At 44.2% G+C, this 11,572-nt stretch overlaps 1 protein-coding gene across 3 annotated transcripts in view; it reads left to right on the top strand.

Annotated features, from left to right (window-relative positions):
• Positions 1 to 7,443: 7,443 nt before the first annotated feature.
• IL13RA2 (interleukin 13 receptor subunit alpha 2) overlaps positions 7,444 to 11,572 on the top strand; it is a 29,314-nt gene continuing 25,185 nt past the window's right edge. The window contains exons 1-2 of one of the 3 annotated variants that reach the window (XM_020963494.2): positions 7,444 to 7,720; positions 8,598 to 8,724. In XM_020963494.2, the coding sequence (XP_020819153.1) occupies positions 8,631 to 8,724 (94 nt within the window). In that variant the 5' untranslated portion in view covers positions 7,444 to 7,720; positions 8,598 to 8,630. Of the gene's footprint in view, positions 7,721 to 7,802; positions 8,004 to 8,597; positions 8,725 to 11,572 lie in introns of those variants that run through there. The other 2 variants (XM_020963491.2, XM_020963492.2) reach the window with 2 other exon arrangements.

Here is an 11,572-nt window from a genome sequence, read left to right as displayed (position 1 = left end):
TGACATAGTTTTTTGGTCACTTGAGCATTAAACAGTCGGGACTTGAGGGGTTGGAGCCCCTCCCTGAGGCTTTATGTGATAGAATAACAGCATGAACAACACTGGGGAGGATGCCAGGCAGAGTCACACTTCCCAACATCTAGCCCAGCCTGCAGAGTAGTAACTAGGGTGGGACTCCCAGACCAAAAGGGGAACCTGCAGTTTTGTTCCTCTGTGCCAACACCTGATAGAGATGGAGTCCATCAACAGTCTACTCTTGCTTAGACCCATACCCAGATCAAGAATTTGCAGAGTTCAGACCAGAGGGCCAGCAAGCAGACTTTTAGAACGCTGAAAACTTGTAGGTCCCCAGTGAGCTGTCCCAGAGATACTAGAATAACACAACACTCAGTACCCCAAGAAGGCAGCGACAAGACCAGCGCAGACATTCCCAAAGATCCCAGCCCTCATATCAAAGTCCAAAGTCAGGAAGTATGACTAGAAGAAAGGGCAAACCAAAAAAAGTGCCTTTTGGGAAACCTTAAGTAGACTTTTCAAAGGCTTATATAACAGAATTAATTGTTTAGGTAAATTAGAAGCAAAGTCACCAAAGTATATTAGAACCCATGCATTTGTAAATTCTTAGAAACCTAAGTTGCCTCAGTTTCTTCATCTGTAAAAAGAGCTGGGGAAGGCAATGGCAAACCACTCCAGTATCTCTGCCAAGAAAACCCCAAATGGGGATACAAAGGGTCGAGCATAACTGAAAACAACAGAACAGCAGAAACCCCAAAAGGTTAATAGTGCTACAATTAATCGGGATTGTTTAAAACTTTTGTGCTAAATTACAAAGGAGGAATTTAATGGAGTGAAGATTAGTTGTTTAGGTAGTTGGCAATATGACTGGGAAATCTGCCCCTGAAAGTCCAATCTTTTGAAACCTCCCTTGGCATCCAAAGCAAGGTGGAGGGGTGGAGGCGGGAATGGGGAGTAGAGGCCACTGCTTGGAGCATCTCCCTGTCTTTTCCAGGGGTTACAACTGAAAAGCCTCAGGGAAAGGTGAGAGTATGAACACAAAAGGAATTGATTTGGCTTTTTGGGTAATTTAAAAGAGTCCTTGTCTTATTGGTTCAGAACAGTGAGATGTTGGGTTGATGATGCAAAATCTGGACTTGACTGACCTTCAAAAATTCATAAAGTTGTAGCCTCCATATTAATCTCCTTCACCTACAACAGAAGAATAAAACATTGAGGTAAAGAACTAATGGATGGGGAGAGGCTTAATGGCATTATCTGTCACTGGATAACCTCAGCAAAGGAATCAGACCAAGAGGAGTTCCAATCATGCCTTTTGAAGGTGCCTCCATTTCTGATTCCACAGCTATGGTCAATCAGAGAGGCTCTTTCATCATGTCATTAAAAGACTGGAACCAGTTCCAGAATGTCTGCACACACTTCAGAGTCTCTTCAAGGTGTTCCCATTCCACATGTTCATGCCTCTCCTAGAAGCAACTTCACCATTTTATTGCAGCAGCTAGCTGGATGAAATGATTAGAGTCAGAAGACCTGAGTGTAAATCCTGCCTGAGATACTTCCTAGCTGTGTGACCCTGGGCAAGTCACTTTATCTGTTTCAGGCAGATATTATTATTTCTAATAATAGCACCTGCCTAACAAGGGGTTTGTGAGATCAAATGTGATAACATATATAAAGTACTCATAAACTTTAAAGCACTGTATACATGCTGCTGCTTCTGTTTTGTTATCTGAGGGTAAAAATGCGCAAAATTTCCTGGAACATTTAGTCAACTTGAATTTCCGTGCCCATTAGGCAGCTTGTGCTCCAGAATTTATTGTAGAAGATGAAGAGGTAGAAAAGCTTCATGAAGAATTTGACAAAGCAGGGCAGGTAGGTGGCGCAGCAGATAGAGCACCGGCCCTGAAGTCAGGAGGACCTGAGTTCAAATCTGGCCTCAAACCAAACACTTGACACTTACTAGCTGTGTGACCCTGGGCAAGTCACTTAACCCCAATTGCCTAAAAGCAAAAAAATAAAAAATAAAAATAAAAAATAAGAATTTGACAAAGCCCATCAAATGAAATCATCGTATACTTTGATACTTGGAGACTTGAATGAAAAGGTGAAGATGGATGAGGATGGTGAGAAATATACTGGAAAATATGGATCAGGAATAACAAGAGAGGCCAAAGACTTGTAGATAACCCAGAAGCTCATGCCTGTATGCGAAAATTGTGTTTAAGAAAAGAATGAGAAGGTGTTGAATATGGTGAGTGTTAGATAACATCACAAAAAGAAATTGATTACATTTTAGCAGGCAAGAAAGAACTCATTATTGATGTGACACTGCCCTGTGTCAGCAGTGTGACTACCAACTTGTCAGAGCAAACATAAAAATAAGTACTAAGTCTAAAATAAATGTGAGAAAATGTATAGCACACAATTATAGCAAGTCTATCCTGACCTATTTTAAAAAGTTATTGATGATGAAAAATGGGATTTGGATAGAAGAAAGGGTGTAGGCATAGACTATAATAATTTTACACAGAAGTTTGACTGATATAATCAATTGCCATAAGAGAGACCAAAGCAAAGCTTTTGAATGAGTCAAAGATTTATTAAGCATCTACTGTGTGTGAAGCTCTAGGCAACTTGAATGCAAATGCAAATAGAGAAGTCAGGCAGTCCTTGCTCTTAGGAAGCTCAGATTCTAATGAGGGAGACAGTAAATATTGAACATTTCAGTTAACAAGTCAGATAGAAAGATTCCATGGTCCTTAGGTTACAGCAGCAAAACACGTTGTCAGGCCTGTTCTTTAATGTCATTCCTACCGATAAAATGCCATCAGTTTTTGATGTTAAGTCATTTGACAGGACTTTCCTTCCTGAGTCTTCAGGAGTTGTGGCCAAGCTGCATCTCCAAGGGGTTTGCTGAGGTCCCTGGGCTGGAAGCTTGGCTCTTCCCAAGGTTCTTGGGCTCAGGGTCCTGGACTATCTCTATCAAAATCCGAGAGGAGATCATGGTCATGGTTTGGTTTGCCTCCTCTCTCCCCCTGCCTCCCGCAGGATACCTTGCTGGTTCAGTTAGGCTAGCTCGCTTGCCCTGTTGAGTGGTAGTTAATTGGCAGTTGGTAGAGATGGACAGCTCCTTATCCACAAGATGATGGTTCTGAGGACTAGGCTGGAAGCAGAGCCAGTGGTCTGGGAGGTGCCATCACTTTTGTGGCTCCTATTCATGGCAGTTGGTCAGCAATCATTACTGATGGGCCCCTTCTCCACAGTGATTTCTCCTCTCAGTAATATCTTTAGGGTGTTTGTGAGGCACTACTATTCCCAAGGCCCTTGAATTTACGGGCCTGGGCTGTCTCCATTGAGATCTGAGAGGAGACGGTGGGCAAAGTGGTGGTTTGTCTAGCACATACTGATTCCTATCTCTCCCCCAGGGCGCCTTTCTACTTTAGCTAGGAAGTTATAAGGCCAAACCTGTGCCTTGGGCATATTAGTTTGGCAGTGATGTGGAGGATATTCAGATAATTCACATGAGAGTTGATGAAGGGATGAGCAATGATGATTTTTGATGGAAAGGGAAGAGGCCAGAGTGACTCCAGCATTTTAAACCTGGGTGATTAGAAGCATAGTGGTGCCATCAGTAGGAGTAGGGAAGTTTGGCTGAGGGCCAGGTTTAGACGTGTCGACTTTGAGATGCTGATGGGGTGTACAAATGGATACCTAGTAGGCAAACAGAGATGTAGACTTGAAGCTCAGTGGAGAGACTAGGCCTCAATGTCTAGATTTGGGAGTCATCTGGGGAGAAATGATAATTGAAGCTGAGGGAACAGATATAATCATGAGGAAGGAAGGTAGAGAGAGAGAAGAGAGCCAGAAGCAGGGGAGAGCAGTGCTATTGGTGAGAGGGCTTGGGGAAGGGTGGGGTCTGATAGTGTCCAAAGCTGCAGAAAGATCAAGAAGGATGGTTACTGAGAGAAAGGCCTTTCCGACTCAGAGGTTGAAATCATCGGTAAACATGAGAACAGTTTCCCAAGAGTGGTGACATCAGAAGGCAGATTTCAAGGGATTGAGAAAGTGAGTGGGTTGTGAAGAAGTGGAGATAATGACTTTAGAAGTTTGCAGGGAATGGGAAGAGAGATATAGGAGGATAGCTTGAGGGAATGGCAGGATCAAGTCAAGGGTTTTTAAGGATGGGGTAGATCTGAGCATCTTTGTTGTGGTTGTGTGTGTGTGTGTGTGTGTATATATGTGGTCACTAGATAAGGAGACACTAAGGTTTTCATTTCAGCAGACTACTAACCTGCTGACTGATAGGGAGGCGCAACTAGATTGAAAACTCCATGAGAGAAAGGACGGGGGCATTTTTCATCTGTGCACGTCCCCTAGCCCCTGACACTAGACATTGCATTGGGCAAATGTTTTTTTGGATTGAGCTGAAACAGCTAGCAAATAGCTGTGTTGTATAGGTTGGGTAGTATGGAAGCCAAATTAGCTAAAGACTAGGTGGCATACTCTGCAGCAACATCTTGACGTAAGATATGGAAGGACGTGACAATGACCTCCCAGAGAAAAGTGAAGAGAAACCAACCACGAGTGATCTTGAAGAGTGTGTTCCCCCCAAAATAATCAGTGCTAGTCTTTCATGTGGTTGGAGTGGTAGTATGGCTTGGGCAGGGGGTGGGGCGCTTTGGAAAGCCTCCCTTCACCAAACTTCCTCCACTAGAATGTCCCACTGTTAGAAATGCCCCATGCATAATAGTAGCTTACATTTACATGGAACTTTCAAATGTACAAAGCTTATCTTGGTCTTCTGGCTTGCTAACAATAGTCCAGGAGAAATATATGAGGAGGAACTCAGGGGTGTGCTGCCTATGGCTTCCAAAAGGGCACTCCTAGCTCTCTCAAAGAACTCACCACCAGCACTAGTCTACGGCTATGAGGGCTTCAGATGATAGCCCTCTTCACTTTGATTTCTTTGGTTTATCATCTTGGGCTGGCTAAGAAAGTTGTCACAGCCAGAATGACCCAGTTTGTGAGTTTCTGGGAAGTCTGCCTTTTTACTCATCCTGCTGGGGAAAGAGGAGAACTAGATGCTTCCCTGCTGGTATTCTCTCAAACCTGCCTTGATTTCCTTCATTAACTCCTTCCACTCACAGAAAAGAGGTGAAAGCAAAACTCTGTACTAGTGGGGCAATTAGCAAATGCCTTCTCCCTAGCTCAAAGTCCCAAGAAGAGGAATTTGTCTTTGAGGACAGCAGGGGTCATACCACCCAGCCTGGTCTTCAGGGTTCAGTGTTCTAGCCTCATTGCTGACCAGGGTGGCAGGCACAACAGCCTCTTCTTTCAAAGTCTTTTAAGGAGAGAACAGAAAGGCACAATCCAGTGCTGAAGTCCATCAACATAGAGGTGACCACACCTTCCAGCCCCCTGGTCGTGGCTTTCTCCTTGTATTCCAGATTCTTAGTGAATAATGAATAGTCTTCTGAATTCTTAGTTCATAATCTCAGTGGTCAAGGGGCTCCTGGGAAAGCATCTCTGTCTCTATGCTTAGTTCTGACCCAGGCTTACATAAACATCATTTCATTTGACTTTTTGATTACCTTGGAATATAGATAATTCTCTTCCATAACCCCGTTTTACATATGAGGAAACTGAGGCTTAGAGATCTTCAGAGACTTGCTCCCAGTAATGTACTGACAGGATTCGAATCCAGGTCTCTCCTGTGCCAGCACTATTCTCACTCATGTGGCTTAAAGAACTGAGTCTCCACATGGTCCTTGTTGGGCAGCTTTTTAGGACCTTGAGCGGCCAATGACTTGCTGATCTACAGTGCAGGGTGTTTCTGTAGTGGGAATTTCCTATGCCAAAGAAAGCCTAGATTCAGACCAAAAAAACACCCTAAAGTTTTTGTTAATTCCAGTCCAAATTGCTTGCAAACAGCTTCCATAAATTTTAACAATTTTTATTCCAGGAATCAAAGTTCATATTGTTTTTCTTTTTTAATTCAAGTTTTATTGAAGCCTTTTGTTTTTCCATCATAATCATTTCCACATTCCAGTGTCCCTCTTTTCCTTGTAATAAAGAAAATTAAGTAACACCTAACCACATAGCAACCACATCTGTCAGTCTGTGCTCTACTCCCACAGACCAGCAGTACTCCAAGGAAAGGAGAGGTAGATTTCTATGTTTCTTCTTCTGGGCCAGCTAAGTTTGGCCATTACATTTATACAGTGTTTGGCTTCATTTAAAGTTTATTTTATTTATTTTTTTGGTGAGGCAATTGGGGTTAAGTAACTTACCCAGGGTCACACAGCTAGTGAGTGTTATGTGTCTGAGGCTGGATTTGAACTCAGGTCCTCCTGACTCCAGGGCCGGTGCTCTATCCACTGCACCTCCTCTCTGCCCCCATTTAAAGTTTATTTTGTGGTGGTGCTGTAGGCCATGGAATGTTAGAATTGGAAGGGACCAGTGCCTGTCTTGTAGGGCCCCTCATTTGGGAGTGGTGGCCTTGGAGAAGTGATGAAGTTTGCCCAAGGAAGCTAGGCCCAGGACCCAGGCCTCCTCGACCATTACTCTTTATAGAAAAACACTCAATCCATCATGTCATTCGCTGTAGATCACATTTGTGCCTTGAGGAATCAAACTCCAGTCCTTTTGATTCTCCCCTCCCCAAGGTCCTTTTTCCTCTCGTTGACAATTTGTTACACTCTGACTGTTGGGTTTAGATGTCTCAAAGGACAGGAATGAAAAGTGACAAGTTTCACAACAATGAAAATATTTTCATCAAAAGGCAACAAATATGCCATTTCCATCACTGTTGTGTGTGATTTTCAGAAGCTGCTTCAGTAATATTCTGAAAAACCCATTCATCATGTTCTTGGAAGTGATCATTTGTCATGGAGATTTGTTCATAGCCTTGAAACGAACACACACACACACACACACACACACACACACACACACACACACACACACACACACACACACACACAAAATACCTGTGGGCAATTCAGACCCTGCTGCTGTGGGCTGTCTTGCTCCAGAGAGATTCTTGGCCCATGGCTCTTTCCTTAAACTCTGGGTGACTATTGCCTTTGCTGAGTCATAAAAACAGGCTTGTACTTGTCTCAATAAATGAAGGAATAAGTGAGTGATTGAATGAATGATGGAATACATGAGGGAGATAGATAATTTCCTCTGACCTAAAGATCAGCAGACTAAGTGGAAAAATTCAAAAGCAGCAGAAAGGAGTTAAGAAGAATCCAATCTAGGAGGGAGAGGCTTAGTGACTGTGCTGTACCCTGAAATCTGAAGTGAGCCTAGGGCAAAAGTCACATGTATTTGATCAAACTGGTCGGGGGAAGGAGGAAGGGGAGGGGAACAAACATTTATTAAGCACCTACTATGTGCCAGGCTCTGTGCTAAGCACTTTACAGACATGATCTCTTTCAATCAGGTCAAGGTTCCCAAATTGGCAGGTTTCATTTTGTTACTTATTGTCATGAACGTGCTGTTTGGCAGGCCCCCTTCCTGCCGCCCCCACCCCCATCTAGCATGAATTCAGTGAAACTGTTGGAGTAGTGGATCAGATCAGATCTTCTGGTCTGGTGTTTAACTTCTCTCCAATGAATGGACCTGGCCACAGACTCAGTTACAGGGAGGAGACAAGAGAAGGAAGAGGACAAGTTCTTTTGAAAACACCTCATAAATCAAGGTCAGATGTTGTTTATGTGGATGTGTATATTAGGATTGGGGTGTAAGTGGGGGTTGACAAATAATAGAGACCCATTTAGTGAATCATAGGTGGTTTCCCCCAGTACCAGTCTTGCTGTGACTCATACTGCAACATAATAAAGAGGAGCAGGAAAGAGGTTATTAATAATACCCAGGAAAAATCCATGGCCCCGCACAAGCTAGACGAGTCAGATAACTGAGCAGTTAGAAGTGTGCTAAGCCAAAGGAGGAGGAGTGGGGAGCTGAGAACACTCTTCTACTGGGTAAGTTTGGAGGGGAGGCCATCTCAGGGGTTTGGGGGAGCACAGTGGGCATTTTCTCAGGTAAGTCAGTCATCTGGTGGGGCCAGTACTCTCAACGAAGACCTTCTCTTTTAAAGTCTTTTTGTTCCTGTTGCTTCCCAATTAAGATTGCAGTCTATAAAATGAGAGTGATAAAACCTGTAACCCGCTCCAAAGAACTATTGGAAGACTCAAAGGTGCCCGAGGTGTCAAGCACTTTAAGGTGCAGCTAAATGGCGGTTGCCTTGTGCCCCTTAGGGGGAGGGCGGGTATCCCAGGCGAGCTTTGGAGCTCTAGGACAGGGAAATGGACAGTGTGCAGCAGTGGAGGGAGTTTGCATGCCAAGGAGAGCTCTGCACAAGGAAATCGGAGGTCTGACCCCCCTCCCCCATTGTCTTTGCTATTATTGTTGGATTTTTTCTTGTTCTTTTCTTTACGTTCAGGCTCTCTCTTATTACAGTTGATGATTATCAAAATATCATGTTGTGAAGTACTTTTAACCAAACAGATTATGTTTGATGAGATCATATCAAATGTGTGACTTCTGTCCTCTAAAAAGGTGTTTTCCTCCCCCAGACTGCCAATCGCCTGCTATTAGACCCTAGAGAAATGCATCGAAAGCCAAGCTATCTCAAATGGGTCTATTCTATTTTCCTCTTTGCCACGCTGGAACATGGCTATTCCTCCTCCAGCCAAATAACAGGTAAGCCAGCCGAGTGCCAGGCACACCTTCTAGTCTCGGCTTCATTGATTGGATGTTTCTAGTCTACTACACTTCCCTAGCTGAAGTTCTGAAGGAGGCTTTTTTCAAATGGGCCTGAATACCTTCCGTCCAAAGGCATATTCCTGCTAAAAGTCACGTTCTTGACCCTTTGTTCTCTGTTTCAGATTAAACAACCCCCCCCCGAAAGCAAAGCCCAGTGGCTTTCTAGGTTCTGTTGGGCAGTGACTGGCAGAGGCAGGTCCTCTGTCCTCCCCAGCTACAGCCCTGTGAGTTGGGGTGGCATTTGGTAATTCCAGTGATGGCTCATGGGCATCCACAAGTAGGAGAGACGGATGCAGTGCTGAACTCAGAAGGGCAGGGCAGGGCAGGGCAGAGGTGGAGAGCAAGGATTACTGTTGGCTTTTAAAATGGAATCCTCTGTAGGGCTCATCTTCTGGAAGTGGGGTGGGGTGAGGGAAGGCCAGGCCACCTTCACAGCAGATGTTTATTGAGCTCCTGCTGTGTCCACAGAAGACTAAGATACAGCCCACCTCCATCTTTCCAGCTGCTAGTGCCTTCTCCTCTCAGAATATCTTCCAGTTACTCTGTCTTGTGTAAAGCTAGCAGGAGAGAGCTGTGGCCCTGGAGTCAGGAAGACCTGAGTTCAAATGTGGCCTCGAGTACTTACTAGCTGTGTGACCCTGGGCAAGTCACTTCACTGCTGTCTGCCTTGGTTTCCTCATCTGTAAAATGAGGGTAATAACAGCACCTACTGCCCAGGGGTTGTTTGAGGATCAAATGAGATAATATTTGTAAAATGCTTAGCACAGGGCCTGGCACATAGTAAGCTCAATATAAATGTTAGCTATTATTAGTATTCTATGTCTATAGTTATCTGTATGTTGTCTCCCCCATTCAAATGTGAACCGAGGGCAAGAACTGTCCATTGCCCTTCTTTGCCTCTGCAGTATTTACCTCATTGCCTGGGACATAGTTAGTACTTACCAAATGTTTATTCATTAACTGATTGCTCATTTATTTATTAACCAACTACTTTCCATGCCAAGCACCTGGAAGCCAAAGAAAGGCAAAAGATAGTCCCTGCCCTCAAGGAGCCCCAAGATTTCCTAGAAGTGCGTAATTAATGCTTGTTAACTGATTGAGTAACTGAGCGACTGAAGGAGATCCCGTTCTATCACACTGACTAGTCTGTCCTGGTTTGTATAAGGGAAACTCAGTTTGTTTTTATTTTTAAAGTTAATTTAATTGTTTCAATTAATGGGCCTTCATTTTCTCTCCCTCCTCTGGAGGGGTGGGATAAAAACTGTTGTAACAAATATCGTAATCAATCAAAAATAAATTAGGGGAACTCAGTTTTCCTGAATGTTCAGTGAATGCTCAGGCTAGGTCCCAAATGAGACGTTCAGCTTGACATAGGAGAACGGCAGGGCACTGTCCTCTTTGTCTGGATGGTGGGGGGAGAGGATTAAATGAGTCTCTGGGCTGGATGCCCACTTGTTCTTGGGGTTGTCGAGGGGATCTCTTCCATGTCTCTCATTTTGGGGTTGAAAGGTGAAGTGGCAAATGACCATGCTGAGCTCTGAGCATGGTGCAGTGGGGAGAGTGGCTGGCTTTGGAGTCAGGGGACCTGACCTCTGCCACTGCCAGTGTGACCCAGATCTCAGTTTCCTCCAAATGTCGCAGTCTTTGGGTGCTGCCTCCCTTTTCAGGTATAGGTTGGACTGGGAGATTCTGAATTCTCCTTGGTTGGTCATTTCCCTGAGTTATGCAAGCTCCTCAATACTGGCAGCTATATTTGGGCCTTGTTTGGAGCCTCATGCTGTCAGAAACACAAATTAACCACATTGTCTCATTTTGTCAGAATTCTGCTTAGTGGAGGTGAGCCAGTATACTCTGTCAGAACCATTTCTACTGTGTCTGTCTGTCATTTTGGGCGAATGTGGCCCAAGTGCCAGCTGCTGGTTAATGGTAACAGGAGGTTCAGGATAGCATGACATCTACTCTCTCTTTCCCTTGAAGGCTTCAGATTATACCTGGCAGTGAGCCAGAGCTCAGCCCTCTCAGTAAAAATAAACAAACGAGAAAACCCAAATGGACTCCTTCGTGAAAAACCTGGCACCAACTAGGATGGACAGGAAGAGGATTCTGAAGGAGAATGAAGAGTTTTTCAGTAAAAACCCCAAATCCAAACAAAATGTGGTGAGAACTTTAAGGAAGCCTCTGGGAATGAAGAGAATTAGTGTCATGAGGCAATTCTGAAAGAAAGTTACTTTGTGGCTTTTGCTGGAAGAGGACCAGGTCATTTGCATTTATTTGTGAAGGGGAAAACTAGATTTCCTAACTCAAAATTCCCCTCTTATATTGCGCCTTCAAAGAATGATAACCGGCTTGAATACAGCCTTGCCATTCTGCAGGAGAGACACTCTGGTTGGAGTTCAGTTTTAGGACTGGAAAGAACCCCAGGGACCATCTAGCCCAATTTCCTTGTTTGACTTATCAAGAAACTGATACCCAAAGAGAAGAAATGACTTGTGTAAGGTCATATAGCTAAAATGTGGCAGAGCTGAGACTAGAACGTAGGTCACCTGACTTCCCTTTTTCTACTGTACTATGCTCAATATTCATAAATTAAATAGAGGGAGAGAGATGCAGAGATTGGAAGCAACTCCCAGCTGTTATACCCTGGACACACCAAAGCCAGTGCCCAGGACATAGAAGATGCTGACTGATTCATATACTGCTTAGAACTTGATGCTGTGCTGGGCTGTATCTCATACTGATTGTTTCCAACTGGATGGGATTTGCCAACTCTGTGGAGGAAGGGACT

Source organism: Phascolarctos cinereus, unplaced genomic scaffold (genome assembly GCF_003287225.1).
Source record: "Phascolarctos cinereus isolate Bilbo 61053 unplaced genomic scaffold, phaCin_HiC Scaffold_8;HRSCAF=390, whole genome shotgun sequence".
Lineage (NCBI taxonomy): Eukaryota > Metazoa > Chordata > Mammalia > Diprotodontia > Phascolarctidae > Phascolarctos > Phascolarctos cinereus.
Note: the sequence above shows the minus strand (reverse complement) of the source record. Positions and strands in the feature narration are given on the sequence as shown.